This window comes from Colletes latitarsis, chromosome 9 (assembly GCF_051014445.1).
Source record: "Colletes latitarsis isolate SP2378_abdomen chromosome 9, iyColLati1, whole genome shotgun sequence".
NCBI lineage: Eukaryota > Metazoa > Arthropoda > Insecta > Hymenoptera > Colletidae > Colletes > Colletes latitarsis.
This window is the reverse complement of record NC_135142.1, coordinates 16,343,477-16,371,359: the sequence shown is the minus strand read 5'-3', so window position 1 is coordinate 16,371,359 and position 27,883 is coordinate 16,343,477. Positions and strand designations below refer to the sequence as shown.

Here is a 27,883-nt window from a genome sequence, read left to right as displayed (position 1 = left end):
TGAATACATATCTTCCTGACATTGTTTGTTTCGTGCTTGAAATAAACTAATAAAAATAATATTGATAGAATTAACATATTTAATTATATACGTGAAATAAAACTTTTTCGATGTTTAAAACCATATAACAAGGAATGTCATTTCAACGATAATCTCCGATTTTTATGGAATTTGGTACACAGATGAAACATTAAAAATTATTCGACAAATATTCGTATCATTTGGCACTATCGTAATTACTAAGTTCTATCACTATCTACGACAGTGAAAACTATAGTTAAAATTAATAACGATAGAAGATAGACGTGGCAGAGCTCGAAAGGGAATATGAATTGTTTTACATTGATAATATATAATGTATATATGTAATGTATAAGGAACGTTTATGTTAACGTATTGAAGAATTTCTCAATAAGATAATGGATTCTTCGACAATGTATATTCTGTTCGCATAATAAAACGTTCGTATTGTAGAACGTTCGAATAATAGAACACTCGAATAATGGAGGATTCATATATTGAAGGTTCTACTGTAATTTGATTTCTACATCATGTACAATTCCAATTAGTCGAGAACTTAAGTTTCCTCCAACCAACGAACGAATTACGTTCTTTTATCTTTGAAAGTACTCGTTTCTAAATACTTCTTTTTAGTTTTTACGAGATGTATTTTCAAATGTTACGTTTCGTTTATTTTATATATTGTTTCGTCTCACCGAAATATTGAATTTGTTTAGCAACATTATGGTAGTATGGGTAATTATTAGAAAATGTAATAGAAATGGTTCAGAGATTTCGAGAGTTCTTTTGAAATTGAACAAAAATTGTTTTCAATTCATAGTATGACTACTGTTACAAATCGTGGAAAATGTTATTTGAGATTTATTTCAAATGGTACGAATTATTGCACATAAATATACGTCTGTGAACTTGAGTTCAGAATCTTCAGACGCGAAACTACGATTCTCTATTCACATTTATATCCAAACGATTTAAATTATACAACTGAAAATCTACACATTCTTCTTTCCAAATTCTAGTTTTTGTAAAATTTAATGTTTGATAATAATGACTCGTTTTTATCTCTGGAGTTCTCGTTTCCTACCGAATGTGGACTCATTAGTTATGGAAAGTGTTCTTTTCTGGTGGCTCTCAAAGGAAAAATGTCGAGTTTATTTTAAAGCTTGCAAAATCATTTTTCTAGCGTGGGACTGGAAACCCTGCGAATTGCGGGTTAAAAGATACTTTGTTACCATTTCTCTCATAAAAGTGCTCGCTGGCGTCCACTTGCCGCTAATGTTACCCCTCAAAAAACTGGTCGAGTGGGTCCTCTTACTGCAAAGAACCATTTCACCTTTTGTCTCACGCTTATTACCCCACGTAATTGCAACCGTTCTGCTTTCGTCTTATCGAGTACGAAAGGAACAAAGGAAAGGGACGTTTGTTTCAGAATTGACATAACGATCGGGTTAAAAACGGAACAAATTGCATTAAGGGAGTTATAATTCCCACGATTTTTAATATTTTTCCATGAAAAAAATATTGTACATGCTTATAAGATGAATAAATATATCTACAAAGTCTCAGAACAAAACAGTTTATCTATCATTAAAAAAAAAATCACAAATGGGGCCGTGAAATTGACAGTCTAGACAGCAATACCTCCTTAAACACGTTTCCAGTAAAACAATTTGTACTGCACGATTTAGCATGTTCCAAACTGTTCCAAACACTATTTAAATACGTCATGCGCAACTACTGTAATAACAATTTGTTTATTTATTTTTTTAGATGACGCTTTAGTGCATGAACAGGATGAATCATGGAACATGTTTACTCTTCTTATATTTGTCGCTTATGGGCAGATCAAAGCTTCTTCATCGTAAATCGTATGGTTCTTCGAGATTTTCTACCCTTCACGTAAGTAAATATACATGCGTATAAATAAAATATTATTTTATAATCAATCCTTTTGATTAATTCAAAATTGTAATTAAATTAGTTGTCTGACCTTGAAATCTCGTAAAATATGTTTTTTGAAAAAAATATTTTGTTTGCCACAATATTTGCTCTTTCGAACTAAGTAAAATTAAGTAAAATTATTTTTTTCTATCACTGAAATTAAGCTAGTTTCCCATTTGGACTGTTTTAAGCACCACAAATTTTATATAAAACTATAGAGGTTCTGTTAAACTATTTACAATGTGTTAAAATCACGAGGAAAGAATTAATTAATTTACTCAAACATTATCCCTGAGAGACCAGCTGTAAATAGCAGATTGCATTAGTTCTGTTCCCCGTTCTGCGTCAAAGCTCGGCTCAACGTTAAATAATTTACGTTATTTGCATTTGTGACCCCGCTCCAAGATAAGCAAACAGCCTCTCGGTGTGTTGACCACCTTTGCATCGCCAACATTTGCTTGTTTTATTCTCGTTTAAAAAGAGCAGTTTGCACCCGACATTTCGTAAAATGCACCGCGAAACTCTCTCGTATTTAACTATTTCGTACAATTTTCGCGTTTGACGATACTGCGTCGCAATATAGCATTCATAAACCTGTAGACGACGGCTGAAAGCCTTTTAAAGACAATTGGCCTATTTATTTTCACATAATACGGACAGTCGAGGAACTACGTATCTTTGGAAAACGTGATTGTTCTTTAAATAGCGTTTAAATATTAAAATAAAGTTATTAAAATAAGGAACAGAATATAAAATCACTAATACAAAATTACAATATTTAATATCATTGACCATTACGATGCTTTCGCGAAATTGAATTACACATTACGCGCCAATGTTCTAAAAGCATTTCTCTTGCTACTGAAATAATTTAAGAAAAATGATATTTCTTTTCTTATAATGTTAACTTCCCTATTTTTGATAAAGGAACTCTCTTCAAATGCAACGGTGTTTGGGTTTAGTGAACAACGGTTTAGTGAATGAAAACAAAAAAAAATTACAAAAATTGAAAAATGTGAAACAAATGTTCTCATGAATCGTCTGAATCTAAACCCATTGGAAAAATTATTACACATTGATTTTAAATTTACGAAGAGTAGATAAAAATTCATTTACATTATTGAAGAAATGTTTGATTAATAGGCATATTTAGATAGAAAAAGTCTCTCTGAAACTATTACTAATAACAAATATATTTAACAGTTAATTCGCTAAATTACATTTAAATATGTATCTAATACTCGCTGCTGTTCTGATACTGTCTAGATCTTAATCACTGTTCTCTAACTCTAACTCGTTAATGTTCGCCAAACTCTCAAACACGAATGGCATATCCTCGCCACATAGGTCAATCTTCTCGAAACTTTCTCAAATGGAATTCTCTCCAAAACACATTGCGATCGACTACCACTGGCTCATTTTTAAGGATCCTCACTGCCACGCAATTACAAGTATACACAAACTCATAGATCACACTCTCAAATTCTGAGAGTGTTATCTCTTCAACTCTCTGACATTCTTAAATTGACGAGGATAAAATTTATAATTTAACAGAAAAGAAACAAAATTTATCAGTTCAGATATAGTAGATATTGTGTCAAGTCAGACTGCATGAATATTTTGTGTAATATATAATAAAACCGAGTCCTACCTGAACCACTTAATAACTGTAGATAAGAAATGGAGCGTATACAACAATCTTCAGAACAATTTGAAAATGTCAATATTTTGACACATTGACTGCTACATCGCCCACATATGGGCGATATGATATTTTTTAGTAAGGAGTTCAAAAAATTAATTCTGAGGATTAGATGTTAAAGAAAATAAATCTAATTAGAGCTCTTAAATTTTAACGAATAAAGATAAGTACTATGACAAATTGTGGGTATGCTGGTTTCCAATTGTCTAAAAATAAAGTTTCGTTTTCGTGGACAATTTGAAGGGTTTAGTCTGGCAATCAACGTATTAAAGAACAGCGTTGAACTAGATTTTAATAAAAAATCAAAGAAATTTTGTAGCCACGATATAATGGCTTTGTCAAAAGAAGAGGAAGGAGTTCTCAGACGAGAAACGGTTTATTGTTTTTCCATGACATGTTTGAAATATTACTTTAATTTGTAGTACAAAACTCAGCACGAATATATGGGATGACCTAATATTTCAGTTTTATCCTCAGAAAAATTTATTTATTCCATACTATGGGGGAGGAGATAAATTTCACTTAACATTATATGAACGAATATCAATGACAATAAAGCGTTGTTAAAGACAGTCGCGAGCATTATGGGAGTACGAAATACCAACGTCCGTTGAAGAGCAACGTAAATGCCTAAGTGTCCGACGATTGTGGCCGTTACGAAGATCAAAGTGGCTAATAATCTTGGCCCTCGCAAAGGTCAGAGTACACGTTCTCGAAGCTAAGAGCACTTTAAGTGCTTATGCGAATGGTAACAACGTTTCAAAGTTCAACGTAAGCATCGAAGTTCGAAGTGCAACTGTTTAGGGCAGTGGTTCTGAAACTTTTGAAGTTACGGCATAGTTTACAAGAATATCCACGAGGGCTCGTGACACAATTTCGAGAAAAAAAAGCTACAGTTATTAATCATAGATAATTACAATGTAAGAATATTATTGATAGTGTAATGATACTTTTTGCAACTTATTTGCTATAATGACTCGACATTATTGTCGATGAAAAGACGAAACGAGAACTTATGTCTTGTGAACTTTAATAAAAGGTTTAACGTTAAACGTCCACGTTCATGGAAAGGTTATCGGTAAACTTTCCTTTTATAAAAATTTCATTTCTTTCGGCTTTCGTGTATTCGTAAAACACATCGTTGTACAAAAAGATGTCGTAAAATAAGATTAACACCGTGACACGTGCCTCGAACGTAATTTTTTATTATACTTTGATACAGCTGAGTATTACTTATTCAGTTAGTTGAGGATTGCAAAGAGTACATCAGACATTAATCAATGAAGAAAACTTCACGTAAATATTATATAATAAAAGTCCTTGACAAAGCTACAGTTATTAATCATAAATAATTGGTACGTGCAATGGTACTTTCTGCAACTTGTTTACTATAATGACTCGACGTTACTGTCGATGAAAGGCCAAAACGAGAACTTATGTCCGTCGGTAAATCGAATCGAGATAAAAACTTTCTTGTCAAAGGACAACATAAGTCATTGTTCCAAATACGTGACTCGAATCGAATAAGTTGCGGCGTCTGTGTGCGCACATTCCACCACTCTGTATTTCTTTCTGGCTCCCTTTCTGCACGTATTCGTTGAAAGCTGTAGCATTCAACAAGGACAAGTCGGTCGACTTTGCGAGCTTTATTCATGGATCAATGAACGCAGTGAATTTCGCGTACTGTTCCCTCACGTGCAGATGCACAGGCATTGAATCGGAACGATTTTCTCCAGAGATCTTATAGGTATTCGATAGCTGAAACACGGTATCCATTCAAACAGAGTAAACTTGTAGTACTAGCCACTTCATTTTGTGTATACATTAGCAAATGAGCGAAGACCCTGTTGCGCGATACTATGATACTTTCCGCGTAGATCTGAACAGAAATTCACGTTTTCAAAATTACGACATTGGTTAACACAATCGTGCAAAACGTTAAATTTTGTTTGGCCCCGAGGAACAATTTGCACTTTGGTACCCATGTCGCGAGTTGCAAACGTATACGTTACTACAGTCGATAATATTTCGAAAGAAATTTTTTAGTAGCACCAGTATCATTAATATGTGTAACTTTTACGAAAATAAGCTATTCGTTTTGCTGCATCGTAATTTCTTTATGATTTACAAAACTATAGAAACAAAATAGATGATAGCATTTAATAAAATCAATCACACGAAATTATAGAACTACTACAGAACTAGAAAAATGACTGCAATTGACTCCTGCAACCGAAAATAATTTTTCCAGGACGATTTTCGAATATTCTTGGAATGTCTACATATTCTGCCCCAAAATACGCGTAGTTTGCATTTTGAAACATTAAAATCCTCCAATCTGTTCAGAAGTTATGATATTTTAAACATTTGCATGAAATTTCGAGGAAGTATTTCTGGCCAGAAATTATATTTTCAGTAAGGAATTTTTTTTCTTGAAAATCCGTAGGATTTCGGGGATATGTGTATTGACCAAAAATGATTGTAATTGATCCCTGCAACTAAAAATAATTTTTTTACAACGATTTGAAATTTTTTAATTTTGTCGAAAAATTTGTTCACCTACTTGAATTTTTTTCTCGAAAATGGTTAGGATTTCGGGGGTATGTCTATTCACCAAAAATGACTGTAATTGACCCCCACAACCGAAAATAATTTTTCCGTGAATGATATAAAATTTCTTAATTGAATTTTTTAATAACTTTTTAACGACACCTCAATCAAGAAATTGATATTCTTGATTTTCGTCTTATTTTGGCCTCTAGAATTTCCTATTAAACTTTTTCCCAGGGGTGGCCGATCACCCTGTATATGTACATCTATCGTTAAGATATCTTTGTTCCTTTTGTCGATTCTATTGATTTTAATAGTGTTTATTGATTCTAAATATAAACCTAAATTTTGTACCTATTACTATATTTAATATGTCGAGGAAAGTATTACTAGTGTATAATCTATAGTTAGGTATAATATAATGTATAATGTATAGTGTATTTGTGAAACAAGCAGTCTTTAACACCTCTTCCTGACATCAGCAATCCGATGCGTCTTTGTCGAACCAAGATACCACTTAATCGATCAAAACAATCCATTAACGGCCCAGGTAGTCTATATTTACCAAGCTATTATCGTCGTTTTATTTCGGCAAACATACTTGTCATTCAAGTTACCTTGCACAAACTATGCGATTGAGCTTTGTTTACAATATTGTTCTGCTGGACAAGAGTATAAGCATAATTATTATACATAAAAGCAGCAACTCAAATTGTTTTCATTTTCCCTGATTCTGTTAATTTTGAATGTTTGTATGAATATATACGATGGAACATAAAGCGTAAAAAAAAGGAAATAATGAAATATATATTATACAATACAATCTTGGTGAAGAAACAAAAGTTTGCAGAATGTATGAGGGTTGATTAATAACTAAGATTTCCAAATATGCCTTTGTGCGAGTAATGAGGATATAAACAAATTCTAATTTCGCTAAGTCCATAAGTAGTATTGAAAAGTCCACATTTTCCACCGAATATTGAAGTATCGAGAGTAAACCAGAATATTTCTTCATGAACGGAATGATGTAGCAGTGTTTTCAGGCAGTTAACAAGATTAGAGTATGAAATATTAAACCTCGATATAATAGAAATATTTAAGAATAAAAAAGTAACTCAGAAACTCGATTTTGTAAGACAAAAACAAAGTCACGTAGGAGAAGTGTTTATTTGAACTTCCTTTATTATTTGTATGTACTAAATTCACATCCTGTAAAGTCATAATTATAGTTTATGAAGTGTGTACATATTCTACCCCGAAATAGTTGATACGAAGCATAATGGAGGGTTAAATAGCTTCAAACATCATTAACCCTAATCATACCAGAATGTGGCTTTTGATCACGTGTTAAGTTTGAGTAACTATAAGGTTTATACGTAAATTGATATATTAACCACATTTTATGTGTACAATGTCACTAGAACATAAATTTACATATAAATTCTACAGTTGTTCAAATTTGATATGTGATTCAAAGTCACATTGTAATAGAATTGGGATTAAACAGTTAAATGTAAAGGATGAAACTCCAATGTTTTATTTCTGTACTAGCACTTTGAAGATCATTGACAATAAAGGAAAAGTGTTTAAACAAATATACATGCACGTGAGGTCAAGTTCGAGGAAAAAAAATATATCTGTATTAGTAAAATGTCAGTGTGAGTCAGGAATGACTCTGGCACAGGCTGCGAAGTCCAATATGCAGAGGGTTAGATGGTATTAGCAGGCAGAAACTTTAAAGGTTAGTTTCGCCCTTTTAAACTTAAGTTTCCGTTATTAAAGGAGCACGAATGTTATTATTAGCTGTTCTACAAATCCGTAAAGTTTCATCAACATCACTCCACGGATGTTTTTATTAATAGAAGTTAAAAACGAAAATATTGAAAGACTAATTTTTAAAAGCGAAAGTACGCGTATCGTCTACACTAATTACCTATTGTGTACGTTGCTCCATCCAGCTGAAAAGTTGCGCTCTTGCACTTCTTGAAGAGCTTGTGATGCGGATAGGGCGGTGGAAGCGGCGGAGGTGGTGGCCCCTTTGGCACCTGTTTACTCATGGTGTTCCTTGCACTCTCGCTTATTTCTCGATCATGAATTATTCGCGATCACTGTTTTCAACGTATCACTTGCGGACGTGCGCTTGAAAAACAATCGTATTGCCTTAATAGTTAAACGAATAATTAATCGTGGGGAAAATATGACGAAATACGTTCGACTAAGAAAGAAAAATAAGTACAGGTACTTATCAAAAAATTTCATAAATTAAATTCCTCTTTAAAGATATAAAAATAGAAAGTCGGTTCCATCGCGTTCGGGATAGAGAGGATTTTCAGATATCAATGCTTGATTTGCATTTTACCCGTCGCGCGCAGATACTTTTACGCAAAAATTGTAAGAGCGAGCCTGGGAAAAAAATTTCACGAGCCACTGATCCGATATATTAATGAGATTAAAATTTATCTCCAGCAAAAGAGCTTTAAGCCAAGAGCGACGATACGAAAAAGCCTTTACTAAAATTCGCCGGAAATCCTGCGTGCACTATTGTTTTTAAAAAATTGCAGCAAAAAGCCCCTTTGAGCTCCAACGAGAAAATTACTACGTCCTGTGAACTTTAATAAAAGGTTTAACGTTAAACGTCCACCTACCACTAGCAAGTAAGAAATTTCATGGAAAGGTTATCGGCAAGCTTTCCTTTTATAAAGATTCCATTCCTTTCGGTTTTTGTGTACTCGTAAAACACATCGTTGTGCATAAAGACGCCGTAAAATAAGGGTAACATCGTGGCACGTGTCTCGAACATAATTTTTTATTATATTTTGATACAGCTGAGTATTACTCATTCAAATAGTTGAAGGTTGCAAGAGTACATCAGACATTAATCGACGAAGAAAACTTCACGTAAATATTGTAAATCCTCGGCGATTAATAAAAAATTTCGCATGAATATACAATAACTCTCTGAATCTCATTGTAACTTTTGATGAATTATATTTCGTTGACAGAAACGTTTAAATTGCAACGAAATTCAAATTATAGGGCAACCATTTACTCCCACCGATCTAATTAAGCTTTAAAAATTCTTCAAATAAACTAAATATTTCCAAAATTGAAGCACGTGATGTATAGTCCTTATCGATGCGATTGCAAACACCGAGCACGAGTTTAGTTATATCGATATTTGACGTTGCGAGTTACCGTGCGGCTTGTCCCTCGTCAACTGTTGTCACGCGATTGGAGCTCGAGCAGACAAAAAGTTTCTGGCGCACCGATAAAACTTTCGAACCACTATATTCCCGAATGATCGTCTCGCGTACCCAGCACATTTCTCGAAGAATCGGGCCACGGTGCAGCCGCAGTAAAAATCTCGCGAAGCACCGCGGGCGTAACACTTTATCACGGACCTCCAGGGACGAGGTGAGTTTGTCTCGTTCGGACGGGGGCGTAGGTTTGCCAAAAGCGACAAAGGGTAAAGTTCAATTCCGTTAGGTAAACCGCGGGTCCCGACGAAAGTCCATCAAACAACACGGACTGAGAATTAGCGCCGTGATGCACCGACCGGCTGCAACGTGCACGAACAGATGCGCCAAAACTCTCGGCGCTGTGAGATCACTATTGTTCGCGGTTAGGCGCGTCGCTTCGGGGGATTTCACACGTAACGCGCGCGCTATGAAAATTACATTCCGCGTTCGTGCATGCCTAAGCTAGAGGAGAGCCGTGAAAATCATACCACTTACGATAGTTTAACTTGCGCTACGTATTTGGTACCATAGTATTGTGCAAATTAATATGCGCGAAACGATTATTTGCAATCGATTATTTTTACTCGTGGCTGTATATTCGTTATTAGTGTCAAAGCGGATCTTTATGCAAATTCATATTTTTATTAATTGAATTAATGAAATGGGAGTTTTGTAAAGGGTTGTCTCTTTCTTATATTTTTCATTGTCTATTTCTTATATTTTTGCATGTTAAGTGTATTCTGTAGTTTTTCGAGAATTCAAATTTTCCATAAATGCTTAAAGATCCACGGTCTAGTCATTAGCTTCAGGTGTTGGAACGGATGAAGAATAGTGTAAAATATAAACAGTTGTAGGAACAATATTTAGATCGAGAATTAGAAAATGTTTGTACTAATGGCGAAGCAATTTTTATGCAACAGTATTCTCAAGAGAAAATGCTAAGTTTAGTCTGGCCTGGGAGCTCGCTCGATTTAAATCCCATAAAACTGGCATATACCTATGTATAATACCACATAAAATATATCACTTTTTCAAGGATAAATTATTTTGAGACGAAGAAAATATAAAAATAGTATTTCAAAAATATTTAGGTTCTATAAAAATTATTTTTTTCAATTTGGGATATTCAAATTAATTAAATGTTAACCTATAAGATAAAAATAGGGTGAAGATTATCATTTGTAAAAATATTTCACACACACCAACCTAATAATATTAAAAAATAAAGCTTGATGTCTGAGACACCTATTCGTAAAATCCACGATAATACTATGGGGTTAGTCAAAAAATAATATCGAAATTTTTAGTGAGAAACAATCATCATTTTTTTAAGTATATGGAACTTTATTAAACAACGTATTAACCATTTTAATCCACGATTTTTTTGCATCTCACAAGTAACTTCCTAATCTTATCAAGTGAAAATGGTCTCGTATTGTTTTGGTGAAAGATTATTCCTTTTCTGTTAGCTAGTTCTGCCCGTTTAATATTTCTCCTTAGTTGTTCTAATTGGAAACAATTGGTTTCATCGAAATTAATGGTTCCAATAGATTGCAAAAGTTCTTAATACAGTATTCCCTTCCAATCTCACTATTCGTATAGTAAAAAATGATTCATCATTACAGCGTTTCAAAAGAGAATTTTAAGCTGATATACTTTAAGCTTTCACTCAAATTATGCAGATTTCAAACATCCTATTTAGAAACCATAACTTGGTATAAATAATTTTCAACGTTGTATTTCAATATGCAATGTTGCGAACCACTATCAACCTCGGTAAGCCTACCTATTAGAGTGATTATCATCTACTAAACTGAAATTTCCAACACGAAACTTTTTAAACCGCTTTTTAATCATTCTTCGATATGTATATATTTTGCAGAAGAAGTGGTACTTTCCATAGAAAAAACAAAAGACATTATTCAATTTTTAAATTTTATATTTTATTTAGACACTCAACAGTTTTCACCATTTTTAAAATTCCTTCGAAAAATGTTTAAATATTGCTAACGACTACAACACATCCAAGCTTCTACAAAATCCGAAATGTTATTTCAAAAAGTGTTCGAGAGTCCTTATAGTATTCCAATTTTGTGTCTTTATTACAACTTTCCCATCGTTGATTAAGTAACTATTGTTTTCTGATTTCATAAGACGTACAGATCTATTTTACATTAATATTTTTCTTTTCCAACAAGTACTAAAGGTAATAATATTCAAACATTCCTCCCAAAGTATCTCGAAACCCTGTTTCTCTCTTTTTCGTTTCCTCTAGCATTCCGCCAGTAATTCGGATTTTCCCCTCTTTCTCCGAACATTTTGTTTTCTCGATCTTTTACCCCATCATTTACCCTGGATCTTTCTTTGAACGTCTATCGGTTCGCACCTTCAGCCCCGTTTTACGTAAGCTTCCGTTTATAACACTCGATTCCTTCTTTTTTCCATTTTCTTTCTATCCCAGATCTTTTTTTCATTTTATTGGGTTGAACGTGGCTGAATTTCTCTCGTGTGTAATTTGTATCCCCCCTATTTTCTTCCATCGAAAACTAACCTTCGCCTCTACCCTCGTACCATTTCCTTATTCTATTCCCGGATACGGTGGGCTTTCTTGCTTAACTTTTGCCAACATGATTCTATTAAAAAAATAAAATTTCTTTCTTTTCTCTGTAAGAACATATGAAAGACTGGCTTACGATACAGATGTCTAGGATACAGTATTTTTGAAAAACGTTTATCAGAAATATTTTTGTATCTGTTAACCGCTATTCGATGACAAACCAACTGTTCAATAAGTTTCTTGCTATCATAGATGGGCAAAGTTTTATTCAAATAATTAATAACAAATGAAAATACCGTATAGCGATTTATTCTCAACAGTATTTATTCAGATAAGCTTTTAATCAATTAGTATGAAATATAATTTCATTTTATAATTAAGATTGTAAGTTTTATCGAACAAATGACAGATCAAGAGTTATTTATTTTCTATTTGTAATTTTAAACTTTTACTTTGATAAGAAATTTGTTTATATCTGACTATTATCCATATACAAGGGTGCGAGGATTCTCCCTTCGAATTTGATAAAACTACAAATTTATAAATTGATTGAAAATAAAGGATACCTATTTATTTAACGATGTAATTTGAACGTAAGCGATGAAACTACCCTCCAAAATTTCATTTTTTAATATTATCTTAAAACTGTTGAAAAGATTTTGAAACAAGTTCCTCTTGGTTTTTTAATAGAAAATAAGAACATCGTTTCTACCGTTTATAATTTCAACATTTGTGAAGTAACAATATAATGAAGTATGTTCATTCAAAATTTACGATTAGTCGCAAGTATATTTATTTTTTACTCATATTAAATACATATTGACAATTACAAATATAACAAATATTAATCAATCTTATGTTTCCAGTGATATGAATTTGTGATTCAGAATTTGTATCAAAAACTTCTTTGTATATCTAGCAATTTTAAACATACCATCAGAATACTATAACTTTAGAAAATAGTTTCATTCCTTAAAATTATATCGCTAAAAAAAATAAGTAGCATTTGTTTTTTGCCGCCTTACAATTCTATATAGTATTACAAAAATCGAGTAAGAACATTTTGAGTCATAAAGCCTTCTATCGAACAATTGTTACTCAGTGCACTACGCTTTCCACTTTAAGAGTTAATTTCATGTAAAATTTAACTTCGTATTTGGCGAGTAAGGTCACCTTTAAACCTTTCCCTTCTAAATACTTTATACGTCCAAAAGCTTTACTTTGAAGGAGAATCAGTCCGTATTTTGCTAGCGCTTAGGTCGTGCTCGTTTCACGGTTGTTAGCCTTAAAACTTTTGTTCTGAATCGTATTATATTTTAAAACTACCGACAAAATATATTATAAACCAACTAGTTGATAAATCAACGGTCTATGAGCTTCCTGCTCAGATTTTAACACTACTTTAGCAAGAGATTAACGCTCCAGAAGTTGTTCCTTTCTCATTAAACTTCCTCGTTTCTGACCAACTTGTGCACTTCTAATGTCTCTACTACATTGTTTTCAATAGTGATTGACGTACAATAAAATTCAAGGACACTAGTTACTTTTATAAAAATTCTAATGTAGTATTACGTGTGATATCATGTTTTAAAAATAAATAAAATTTGTTTCTAAAAACAACGTATCTTTCGTTTAAAGTTGCCAGCTAATTCGTATCTACCGCACAGAGACTTCGTGTACCGATTTTTTCCCGAATTAGAACTCTCGTTCCAATGAAAAGACGTGCGATATATTTCGTCAATGACAGCCTCCGTAAAAACTTAAAATATGGTTATTCGATAAAAAGTATAAATTACAAAAAAATCTCAAGCAGTGATCAACAAAAAAATGTTTTAAGAAATTAGCTCTGCAAACAAAGCGTTAATAAAATTTTCGTTGGGTTGATAAATAAGATTCTTTGTTTGCCAGATAATCGGCCAAACGAACACTGGTGTCAACATATTTGGTTCCTCCATTTCGGTCGTATTCCCTTTTTCCAACCATCCTTTCTCTATTTTTCTCGATTCTTACTTTGCTACTCGGTCTCCCGTGCTTCCTTTCTCGCCCTTATCTTCGTTCGTGCATTCACGATCCCTCCCTCTGGCCCCGTTCTCTCCGTTCTTTGCCCTCGCCATCCCTTGCCACCCTGGCTGCCTGGTTAAGAGGCCTCGGTGAATTAATAGTTCGCGTGGTATACGTGACTCCGGAACCGAGTGGTCGCATCGAGTGCACTTCCTCGATCGTGACGTATCCCTATCATCGAAGGGCAGCGGTGCAACGAACGAGGGCCCTGCGGTCTCACCTTTCGCCGACGTACTTCAATCCTCGGTAAAATTATTTCCAAGAATTACCCGGACACGGAAAACCGGTCACTGACGATTGAAAACGACGATTCCTTTTTCAGGTGCTATCGAACGAAAATTAACCCCTTCGTGGCCACTATTGTTTTCAATGCAGACTGTGTCCAAAAGTATTCTAGCTCAAACAAGCAGAAGGTGATTAGGGTTACCCTGGGATTACAGATCGACATCGACTTTCGTCGACTTTATGTTTACATCGTCACGATGAAGTTGACAAATGTTTTCGTCGACAGTCGGCATTTATAGACAAGTTTAAGTTCGTACGTTTCCACAAATTGAAGGTTGATAGTCTTCTCTACTTTCGAGAAGAGACTCCACTTGACACATCAAAGAAGCTCAACGGCGGTGAGACAATACATACATAGTACATAATGCAAAGATGAAACGTTTACCAATGTATTTGTGAGAGTTTTCCGATTAAAATAAGACTAAACACGATATAATTTGTTTTTAACCTACTTCTAATAGAGTACGAAATTGTGTTTACGAATGTCAACAAAAAAATGAGTTATTGTCACTCGTTACATATTTAAATACGATCTAAGTTATACCGTGCTTGGTCTTATTTCGATCACAAAACCTCACAAATATATTAATAAAGATTAACAAAAAATAAAAAGTAAATGTGTTTAACCATACTTTTATAACTGCAAGACAAGATTTGCTGTATATTAGTACATTTTCTGGCTTAGTATGCGATTGATGCGTTAAATTCGACGCGACAAATTAGTCTTCAACAAGTGGCGGAAGCTATTTCCTGTATAAGGAAGTAATTTATTGACGATATGACTGTGCTACAAACGTCAACAATGTCGTATCACCGGCAAAGAATGTTCTGTATAGATTATTTCTTTCAGTTTTTTGTCAAATAGTATTAACAAGAAAAATACATAAAGCGTAACGCATTCTATCCCTTAACTACAGTCGTGCAACCTCAGGAACTGCATTATTATTTCTTTCTCGCTCTCCTTGAAGTCGTTTGACTATAACGAGCTCTAGTTTCCAGTACCTACCTAAATCCCAGTCGACTTTCTGTATATAAAGTAAGCACTTTGTACGACAATGTTTCCCGTGTGATTTTCACACACGACTGTTCCTGGAGTCGCACGACTGTGTTAGCGTCCGTAATTCTCAAGTATCTATACCGTACGTTGAACATTTCTTGCAACAAAGCGTGCTTTGGATCGTTTACTTTTTCTTTTCATTCTACGGTAAATTATTACAATATTGTAGCAGGTAACCGTTAATAACCGCAAAGTGTATGCACGCGTAAATAAAAAGAACTGGGGATTTTTATTATTTTCTTTATAAACACCGTGTAGGTCAATCCAAAGCTTCTGTTTTTTTAATTTAAATAATTTTGTATGCAATTAACGGCATGGATGGACATATTATCGTATTGAAAAGTCCGGTCTTAGTAATTTTAGCCTCCTGTTGCCCCAGTTGTTTATTTATTAATTATATTATATATATTTTTTTGCTATTTTTAAAACCTGTTAAGAAATTTATGTTTGTTTTGCTGTGGTATCCTATATTATTACGTTTTCTCTCCCCTCCTCCCATTTGTTGAGAGCTTAAGATGATTTCCTGTTTTCCTAAATCGTGAAAATATGAATACTAACCAGTTGGGTATGTTGAATGTTACTTGTCTCTATCGTTTATTCAAATGTATATGCATTTTTGCAAATGCCAAACACTTCTCTCTCCATCGTGTTGTTAATAGAGGGTAGTATTTTAATTTTTTGTGTGTTAAAAAATGAGTAGTACACTTTTTTTACTTGTTGCAACACCTGCTACTGCAGCAGTTTCTCTTACTGTTTTTTCTTTTTACTAGAATTTGAAGCTTCGCGTATAATGGCTCGCCTCTCACGTTCCGTTACTGCTCGAGTTCTTCTAATATTCTTTTTTCTTCATAATTTATAGGATTGTTTTAATAAATTTCTCACCACTTTTCGACTTTCGTTTATTAGTTCTGCTATTTTTTTATGTAAAATACCTTTCTGAAGGTAATAAAAGAATTCTGTTAATCTCACTTTTATCTCAAAATATTCCTCTATCCATTTCCAAATAAATTGGAAAGTCCCTACACTTTAATACTTCTTAAAAATGTACTACACACTTCTGCTTTCATTAATAGCTTAGTAGCAACTAATAAGTAATTTAAAGAACATAAGCGACTTTAGCTTTTGTTTAAATTTCTATTTATGACTTTTATTTTATCCCACGCTGTAACAATTTCGCGACATCCAAAACTTTGCAACGCCATTGCACGACAAACGTTGTTATTAAATGCGCAATTTAAAATGCCTTCAAAGCCAAACCGAGACTCGGACAACGATAGAAGGGATTTCAAGGGATATTTGCTTTGCAAACTAGCTGCTTCCAATTCTTCCCTTTCAGCGATGAATCGTCCTATCTGTGGAGATTTCAAGTCGACTAATGCCATCAGCTCAAATTCTTTACCGGAGCGTCAATTCCTATTGCATTTGCACAAACAGTGTCTAATCAACGATATTTATCTTGTTCCATAATTTTTCGCAATCTGTCGGATGATATGGCCATTCTATTAGAGTGAAATCTTTCGTTTCTCGTTGAAAAATCCGAGCAAGCGAATCATCGCATCATTCGTATGTTCTTATTAATTTCTTTATAGAGTAAACGTTGTAAAACTCGTAATGAATAAAAATCTGACGAGGTGTAATGTGTCGAATATGGCGAATTAATGCGATTAATCTCCACTTATTAATAGTACAAGCTCAGGTACTCTTTCAAGGTTATATTTAATAACCACGTGAATATTATTCGTTGTTGAATCTCGCTCATTACACTACAACTTTACTAATATTAACATTTTTTCATTATTTCTTTGCTTTCTTTCTTCCTGTAGTTACTAATGTGCATCTATGGCGTAAAAAACGTATTATTATAATATAATAAATAGCTTGTATCTAACCTCATTGTAGAAACAGTAATAATTTCTAAACGTCCAGACCAGAAGTCCGAGTTACTTCGAAAAAAGGTTAGCTTCCTACCACTTTAGTAAAGAGTGACTTACCGAGATCCTGATCAACGAAACTCTTTCGTATAATTCAAAAGAAATTTAAACGCTTAACAAAAGAAATCCAAATTTCTTTCTTTTAAATAAAAATTAATTAATTAGAAGTTTGATAGTCAGACGGTTTCTCACGTATCTCGCGAATTTTTGATGCTGTCTATATCGTTATTTTTCTTTCTAGAAGTTATGCAACATAAAATGATAAGAAATGAATATTATGCTTCTTTCCTTTCAAGCAAACATTGCTGTTTGGGATTTTAATCAATATAGATTGACACCTACTGCGTTAAAAGCTGAGTTACTCAAAACTTTTTCTAGATAAACATTTCGAATAACGATTAATAGAGAAACAACTGTTCATCCGTTACGACGTTAAATACAAACACAAATTTCAATTATGCAGTGAAATATTTCGCAACGAACAGATAAAAGTTTAACTACTCGATCGGGTAGATGACAGGAATAAATTGCTGTGCGATATTACAGTTAAAAATTTCAGTTATTAAATAAAACTTATTCGTAGTCCTGGTTTTCAGGAATATAATTAACGACTATTAATGTTTCGTCTTGGAATTCGTTCTTCTTAAAGAATTTTAATTAAAACGAACTTTTTGTTCAAATATAATATAGTATAACATTAATATTTAAAGTAGGACTTTGTTAGAACCATTACTTTTAGTCAAAATTGTCTGAATAAAATGTAGCCCAATTCTGCTTGAAAGCATTCCTGAAATAAATGTGATTTCATCTGTTTATAAGGAAAAGCTTCTGAAAACATATACATATTTCACATATAAACGTTTTTTATATAATTTTTGTTGTGCTATTTCATACCTTTCTACCAAGTCTATTTATAAGGCAAATATAGGCTTCCTCTAAAGAATTATATTTCTAAAATATCATTCTACAGAAATATGTGTTTTTTAAAGTGAATTATAGATTTATTTTCCCTATTAATCGAAGTATTCTAATACATTATATGGTTTACTGTTATGAAAGTTCAATTAAATTGTTTTACACGAAACAAGTACTTCTTTTTGCTGAATTATTTTTAAGTCCTGTAGTCTAACGTTTATATTCTAAAATATAGAAAACTATGCAAACTGTTTGCAGTCTTGAGTTGCCTCCGACGCGACAAATATGCTTTCCTTCAAAATTCTTCAGTCACCTTTGACGTGACCAAATACGTAGTTAATAAAATAAGCAAAAGAAAAAGTATTTATTAAAAAATTGCATTGAGACATGCAGTACGTATAATATCCTCGTCAATTTTACGTAAAATATAAAACGAAATCTTTTGAATTAAAAAATAAGTGAAGGAAGACGAACAACAATATATTTTTATGAAACATGTAACAGAGAGCCATGTTTGATTATGTTTGTATAATGCGAAACTGTTTGAGTTAAAATTAACATGTTCTGTTACATCCGAATATATGTTTGGAAGATCAATATGGTCGAAAACATGTATGTTATTTCAGCAAGCAATTACTATTGTATTTGATTTTCTATTTACTTTCAAAATGACGATTGTTATCAACCATGTCAATAATAAGGATTATTTGCCTTAGTACGATCACACAAAAGTGAATTGTACATCCGAAGTAAGTTCATGAAGCATTCGATAGATATATACATACTTGAGCGCGAATCTATGAATCACATAGTCAATTTCAGAATAATCTGAAACTAGGGATCACAGATGTTGAATGTGAATATTTACAATAGTCTCTGGCGAAACTTTTGCATCTTCTGTGGAAAGTACAAATACTTCGAAATGTAGTTACTAATAGATTATACAGAGTGTCCGGCCACCCTTGAGAAAAATTTTAATGAGGGATTCTAGAGGCCAAAATAAGACGAAAATCAAGAATACCAATTTGTTGATGGAGGCTTCGTTAAAAAGTTATTAACGTTTAAATTTGCGCCCGTACTGAATTTTTTTCTCGAAAATGCGCAAGATTTCGGGGGTATGTCTATTCACCAAAAATTATTGTAATTGACCCCCGCAACCGAAAATAATTTTTCCCGAATGATTTGAAATTTTTGAATTTAATTGTTAATGACTTTTTAACGAAGCCTCCATCAACAAATTGGTATTCTTGATTTTCGTCTTATTTTGGTTTCTAGAATCTCCCATTAAAATTTTTCCCAGGATTGGCCGGACACCCTGTATACGTACAATTCAGGAGTGGAATGTAGTGATTTGTTCAGAATCTGTTGAATATCGAACCGATATACGTTAATGAAGAGACGCGTTCGATGTTTCCTTCATATACCTTAACTGTACCATTTAATGGAAGTGGTTTATACAACAGGGTTGTTCGATCGGTTATGGTAAATTTCCGCGGAAATCATGTAAATTCACTTCTCCAAACCTATTACGCCGGGTTTAATTGCATTCCACACAGATGCGACATTATTAATCGGCATTTCCTGCGGGACAGAAAACATTGTGCATTAAATTACTACGTAACGAGAAAAACTCTTTTTCCCTCCCGAGATGAAGAAGCGTTACACGGTCCGTGTTTTTAAATGGAAAACAGATGAACTTATAAACTGAAGCACCCTCGTGCGAGTCTTGTCCTTGTAAATGCAACAATATTAAAATCTTGCTGCACGAAACTTGTGCTAAAGCAATTTTGGCTAATCTATTTCCAACTGCCTTTGTGGCTTCTGCTTAAAATTTAGTAACAGAATATTATACAGGGTGTTCGGCTACCTCTGGGAAAAATTTTAATAGGAAATTCTAGAGACCAAAATAAGACGAAAATCAAGAATACCAATTTGTTGATGGAGGCTTCGTTAAAAAGTTATTAAAAAATGCAATTAAAAAATTTTATATCATTCTAAAAAAGTTATTTTCGGCTGTGGGGGTCAATTACAATCATTTTTTGTCAACAGACACACCCCAGAAATCCTACTCAGTTTCGAAAAAAAATTCGAGTAGGCGAACAAATTTTTCGACAAAATTAAAAAATTTCAAATCGTTCTAAAAAAATTATTTTTGATTGCAGGCGTCAATTACAATCATTTTTGGTCAATACAAATACCCCCAAAATCCTACGCAGTTTCGAAAAAAAAATTCCTAATCGAAAATGTAATTTATGGCCAGAAATGCTTCCTCGAAATTTCATGCAAATGTTTAAAATATCATAACTTCTGTACGGATTGGAGGATTTTAGTTTTCCAAAAGGCAAACAACGCGTATTTTAATGAAGAATATGTAGAAATTCCAAGAATGTTTGAAAAGTTGTTCCTTAACATCGTGAAGTGAGAAAACCCCCATAAAAATGGTCCAATCTGGAAACGTCCATAACTTCTACAATAGAGAACGTATCTCAATGAAATTTAGTATAGAAGTCGAGCTCATGGATACCTACAAAAAAGTACTAAACAAAATTTCCGTAGGACGTAAAATAAATTTATTAAAAATGAAAAACGAAGTTTTAAGAAAAATCGTCAAGGGGGGTGGGTGCCTAAATTTTTCGACGAAAAAGAAAAATTTTAAATTGTTCTGAAAAAATTACGTATCACCGAAATCCTACGTACTTTCGAGAAAAAATTCTTTACCGAAAATATACTGTGTGGCTGGAAATGTTTCTATAACTTTTTAACGAAGCCTCAGTCAACAAATTAGTATCCTTGATTTTCATGTTATTTTGGCCTTTAGAGTCTCCCATTAAAATTTTTCCTAGGAGTGACCGAACACCCTGTATACAGATGACAGTGAATGTTAACTCACATCTAATATTACTGCTTTTATTTTATTAATAATATACAGACTATTTTCAAATCATAAATACAAATTTAAATACTTAAATATTTACAAAATTTTTAATTTGTGATCCTAAAATGTATGAGAATTTTGTATTCTTTTCTCAAAGTTCTTTTGATCAGCTAAGCGTGTAATTTCTAAAAAATCACTGAGTTCAGTATTGATATTAATATCAGTTGTGTGATTTTTTTATACATTTTCGACCTACGAGACGGCTTTTAATTGGATGCTTGTTTAAGTAAATTTCATGTTAAGCAAGCATTTGCATATTGAGATGCTACTGAGCGAAAAATAGAACGAGGATGCTGGCTTGAATTAATTAAATTAACCCGGTATCGCACTGTCCGGATTTGTATATGAAACTGAATTTCTGTTCGACAATCGTGATTCGATGCAACTCTTTCACCCTCAAAGAAATATCGTCCCGGAAGAAAATCAAAAATATCAAAATGTCAAAGGAGCGCCGTCTTTCTGATAAACGTATTCATGTATAGACGAAACTATGAAATCTCGTATAATGCTACTGCTACTTGCGAAAGCATAAAGCTTCTTGAAGAAACAGCAAATCTTGCGTAGGATACTTTTATAGCGGTATGTTCCCCTGCAAAGAGGATTTCCTGTAACTCGGAATATATTCTGTTCCAATAACAAGATGTTTCCGTTATGTATTCGATTCTAATAATAAGATATTTCTGTTACGCGCTTTTTTTTCTAATAAGAACATAATCTTTGCTTGAAATTCATTTAGTATACAAATACAATGAAACCTCGTTTATTTTATATAATTCAGTTGGTTTTGATTCAGACTAGTGCATCAGGTACTACTTACAAAAATCAAATTGATCGTATATGTTTTATTAACCGAACATAAATCTAGAAATTGCTGAATAAAATAATATTCTGTACCGTATTTTCCATAACAAAGCAAAGTAGACTAAGTATCATTTCGTAAGTAAGATATTTATATAATTAATAATTAAACATAAATGTTGTGAAATATAACTTAATGTAGGTTTACTTTTCACGAATTATCAAAATAAGTCGTTAGGAATAATTTGTATTTCTTCTTAGTATTTCAGTAAAAATTCTATAAATAAATCTTTTATTTTTCATTCCACATTTCGTTCATAGTTGATGATCTTTAGAATAATGATATTAGAATTGATTAGCTAGTACTGAAACATAGAAAGTTGTATAGAAGAAAAAATTTCTTCCTAATATCGAGAATTGATATAAATTTTAAACTTATTAGTATAGTTACTATATTTTGCTTCGTACAATAAGTAACTAAGCACAATGTTAATAGTTGTGAGATAAGACCCCGTCTAATAAAAAATTCTCTTATAGGAACGAAAGTTTAACAATTATAATTTTACGTCAATATGAAAAAATAGATCATCGACTAAATATTCCTATTGACTATATGTCGCTAAAAATCTGCTTCAGGGTTATAACATATTATTGACAGATTAAAATTATATACATGAAATTTCGATCGAGGTAATAGTATCTTTTTCTAAAATTTATTTCCAATCAAGGTGAACAAATATCGATAACTGGAATCATAACAGTGTCTTAAATTTATATTTTAATTAATTTAAATCAGTCGCTGGAATGCACTAAAACTTCAAACATAAGAGCAAAATAATTAATTAGATAACAAATAATCAATATCCGTGAGAAAAACTTGTAGCATAATGTTGTCGGAATTCAAAGAGATTTCCGTTACATTCTGGTCTACTTACATTATATTTGTCGACTGTTTTCCACGAACAAAAGAATGAAAGAACAAGTGGCAATAATTATTTTTCCAACAGTAGATTATTATCTCTGCAATTAATACATTGACAAACAATGTGAAGTAATTACAAAAGGAAATGCAATTATCGGTTTCACCATGTTTCGATGAATACAAATCGTATCTTAATACCGTAAACAAAATACTAATGAATCTACCGAAGAGTACATTTGATACGATTCACATTCACTGCTGCTCTTCCATACAACAAATTTATTATAATGTTATAATATTTATGTAAAATAATATCTATCGAGATATAGGGATTTAAATATCACTTATGTATAAATTATCATCATCAATCAAAAATAAAATATCGATGAGTAATACGAGTGAAAAATACATAGTTCCACTTTCTGAAAGCTGTTGGCTATTTCTTATGTAATCTTTAAAAGACTACGATAATCTGCCTCTGTAAAATTTTAAATTAAATATTGCATTCGATTCCGATAGCAAACCATTCTCATATCTTGCCGTTAGATCTCTTTAATTAGTACACCGCTCAAAATAATTAGAGGTTTACCTACGTAATTAATTTGAACCCTTAATAAGCTCTACATGCAATACAAGTGTTCTGAATTATAGATACACACTGTACTAATTAGCAAAGTTCACAAGAGAAAATGAATTTGTCTGATTTAATATAGGTATGATTGAAACTTGATTGTTTCAAAAATATCCAATTGTTCACTTTTAATGTTTATAAAATTATACATAGATTGTACTGTACAATGCTCAGTACCTTAGTAATACAACGTGCCAATACGTAATACGCGTCGTCGAATTGGATTTGCTTTATTGTAGATTCATTTTTTGCCTACGCTGTTAATAGTATCATGAACAAAATCAAATGTTAAAACCATGAAAAAAAGGGAAATGAATTTATATTAATTAATAATACATCATTTTAGAAATTACTCTCACATTACAAATAACAAGGCATTATTATATATTTTTCATTTGTTCTTGCAAATTCTACCAATCAATTAAGTTTATATCTCTAATTCTGAAACATCTTTTTTAAATTTTAGATTTTCTAAGTGTTCCGAGCAAAATGATACGACACAAAATATATTTGCTACGCGACTTTTCTACATTTTTGTTAAAAGTTATCAATAGACGCGTTACGTGACTTCCCTTGTTAGAACTAGTCAAACTTCACGTTTCACTCAGACCAATTACAAATATACACATATTGAATCAATGTCCAATAATAGTCTGCGAACCAGTGAACATTATTTGCACTTCTTTCACAGTAACCCTATAGCGATATTCAAATATAGCGATTGATTCTTATCAATAAATTGTCTGTCTGCCTAACGTATTTCGATGGAACCAGCCAGGATAAGCATGCAAGAAATTTTGAACAATAGAAATGCATACAAATACAATTTCTAATTGTAAATACTATTAAACATTATAAAAAGAATTTCATAACAATGTTGACTTGAACAAAAGGTTTCATGACTGCGAAAATAAATGCGTAAATCGTTAATCACGCCTAAATATCCCTATTAAAAAATATTCTCTGCTTCCCGAACTATAAAACAAATCGTTTCCTTGGCTAACATATAATCATAATATTGACTGTTTCCTATACTCAATCATTTCCCCCATAATTAGCTTGAATAAAATTACGAATGGTATATACAATATTGTGTATTGATATACTACAAAATATAAATTAATATTTTTTTAATACGACTATTTCCCGTATATAGACACATAAAGGGTGTAAACCCATACGTGTAAATAAATAAATAAATATCCAAATAAACCAATTCTTTCGTCTAGAGCAAATATTCATCAGAAAATGGAAACGTGGTGCTTTTATTTCTCTCTCATCGAAACAAACTCCACCACTAGCACCGAATGATCGTGTGCTTTTGCCACGTCCATTCGATTATTATAGGAAGAACAAAAGGAACGACCTATTCATCGTCCATTGAAATTTCTCTATCCTATGCAACTTCGAGACAGCTTATTAAAATCTGCGTCTCGTATCTCTCAAAGCGTGTGATCGAAATCGGAAAAAGAATTCATATTCATCGGTTCGATTTCCCGTTCGCCATCGGCGAATTATCGTGATAGCAGCGAACTCGATTTCGTTCGTGACACAATAAAAAGAAAACCGAAACACCGGGGCCAAATGAAATTTCCAAGCTACAAGCTGGTGAACAATCGCGATTTAACCAAACGAAACACTCCCGGCTCCTTGAGTCGAATTACGATGCACGTTTTGAAGTGTGGCCGTACAGGATCAATTCCAAACGTTGAGCGTCGGTGGATCGCGATTTCGATGGAAACTCGTGGAACAGGGTCGACGTTTCCGTGATCGATTTACTGATACCGAAGTACTCGATTAGACGGTGCAGATTTTCATCTGTAAGACGTGGAATCTGAACGATGTTCAAATATTTCAAGAATCTCGCTTGTGTGTCGCGAAGACTAAAGCGGCGACAGGAATTAAAATTCTTCCTTAGAGTAACAGATTAACGATTGCTAGCTCGAAAATTGTGTTCCCGTCTTACGGAAAAATTGCGACTTAAAACGCGTGACATCTACTTTCTCGTATCCGCGAAATCTGTTATGAGAAATTAATCTCTCGATGTGGATGACCGAAAAATTTGATTTAAAGGAACAGAGTAACGTGGGAGGTAGAAATGGAAAAATGTATCTTTTACCGCGTTGAAAAGTGAAACGAAACGGTTTGAAAGAGGATAAGAGCGATGGAAACAGGACCGTGTAACACCTTATGACAGCACGATTTGACAAACGCAACATTCAACACATTTATTCGCAAAGAAGTCCATAAAGTTGACGGATAGCTCGAACTGCGCTCCATGCATTTTCAAAATTGATTTTCTCACGTTGAGAAGGGTGGTATCCCACGTTTTCGATTCATTTTTCCATGTACAGTTACTTACTTGGTTATGTATTTTACCTTTACTTATTTAGTTACTCTTTTGCTGCATGATTTTTTATCTTTATCTTCAGAAACTATAATGGACATAAAATGGACTATATTTATCATAAAAGCACAATAAAAAGTCTTTTCTTAAAAATTTCGGTACTACTGCCCCAAGATAATACAAAGTAAATTTTTGAAAATTTCAAGGAATAAAAATGAATTCTATTAGTATATTGAACATTAGTATTGCTTTATAGAATCGAAGCAATCGTTCTGCTCATGATTTAGCAGGAATTTGTGCAACGGTGTATTGACCGAACCATGCAGCGAAGGGTTAAACAGTCCTATCTTCCATACAAAGAGAGGAGAGTATTAAATATGGACGTGAAACAAAAGATCCATCAACATTTAATACGAGTGTGATTTGTTCGATTAGCATCATCCATTAGAAAATTAGGAAACCCGTAAAAAGAAATGAAAATGCTATAGAAAATTAAACACGAGAAGGTACAAATTCGCGCCAAATTCCTTACTACAGTAAACTTTACTAAGGTACGAATTTCTATGGATGTCACGTTATTGTATATGAAATAACCGGTATCACAAATCTGTACAGCTTTTTTATAATTTGATAACTAAAAATGCCATCAAATAGTATTTATATATAGCTTGGAGTTAGAAGCTACACGGTAGATATTTTGTTAATTGGTTTAGGATGAAAATGAATAATTGATCAAAGTCAAATTTGAAAATGTTTAATCAAAAGACATAAGTTTCTTTAATCAATGCTTAAAGAAAATTACTACGCGATAGTCAAAGTATATTGAATCTATTAGATCATGCAGTTGTTAAATAATGTTATAAAAACTATGGTTGTTAAAAATTTTATTAATCAAACTAGTAGATGGCTGCAATTCCCTATCAAGATGCAAATACTCGTAGTAATTCTTCGCGGTTGAAATTAGAGAATTTATTCTCTCACCCCTAAACGTATACAAATTGCATCGTGCCGAGTTCGGTATTAATTTAGCGCTATCTTCAACGCGACGCCTACGGCTGCTTACTCCCGCGCCTATGCTCGCATTTTCAAAAAGCAAAAATTCAATCATGACAGGTGTATACGTTCCGCGAAGAGCAAAGATCTAAGCTCTGCGACCTACATTTTCTCCGTCGAAATGAAATAAAATCCAAGATCTAGCTTAAACGAAATCTCTCTCCCGCGATAGAGAGGGGGGGGGGAGGGTAAACTGGGTACCTTTTCTTGCGCAAGGTCGAACAAACCTGCGAATATATACGCGAACGTGCTTTTTTCCAAGAAATCGAATAAATCTTTTGGTACTTTGACGCGCAAAGGGGCTCGAATGCTCGATTAAACGATAAGTCGACCGAGTCCTGCGATTTCGGTGAAGAGGACCGCACAGATAGGCACAATCTCGAACACGTCTCGCGCGTATCACCACTCGCGGCGGATTTTCACCGATTTCTCGATCCTCGATCTTTCGAAGAAAGTCGCGGACACACCAGGTTGATTGGGAACGGATCACATGATCACGGGCACGCGAACAGCGTCGCGACGGCGGCGTCGACGTGTCGCGACCGGCGCTCGATCGGGGATTATCGCGCGGCGAACTTTCGGCGAGGCTGATTTCGGCGCGACTGTGCGCGCACGAAAAACGCGGAAACTTCCTCGGGCGGAGGAATAGACGACTCCACGTGCCACGGCTCGCGGCGCGACTCGAAAGCTCAAAAGCTCGCCTTGAGAGCCGCGCAAGCGTGCCGCGAGACGAGTCGACGAAAGCCAATTCGTGAAAGCTTCGAACCGTTCCAGCTTGGGAATCGAGAGGGAAACGCTTACGGTACGGCGGACCGTATTGCGAATAATTATTGCGCGCTGAATGATGTATGCCTATTTAGGCCACGAGAAACGTTTTATTTCTGTTTTTCGTTATTTTCTTTTCTTCCCCTCCGTAACGAGTGTGCGGGTTTGTTCGT

General features: G+C 33.4%; 1 protein-coding gene across 4 annotated transcripts in view; it reads right to left on the bottom strand.

Annotated features, from left to right (window-relative positions):
- LOC143345521 (dual specificity calcium/calmodulin-dependent 3',5'-cyclic nucleotide phosphodiesterase 1) overlaps positions 1-27,883 on the bottom strand; it is a 441,802-nt gene that overhangs the window by 303,710 nt on the left and 110,209 nt on the right. Inside the window, exons 1-2 of one of the 4 annotated variants that reach the window (XM_076772737.1) lie at positions 27,173-27,532; positions 8,148-8,353 (exon numbers count right to left, since the gene is read on the bottom strand). The exons of the other annotated variants lie outside the window; for them this stretch is intronic. Coding sequence (XP_076628852.1) covers positions 8,148-8,271 — 124 coding nt within the window. The 5' untranslated portion in view covers positions 8,272-8,353; positions 27,173-27,532. Of the gene's footprint in view, positions 1-8,147; positions 8,354-27,172; positions 27,533-27,883 lie in introns of those variants that run through there. 4 annotated transcript variants of the gene reach the window in all.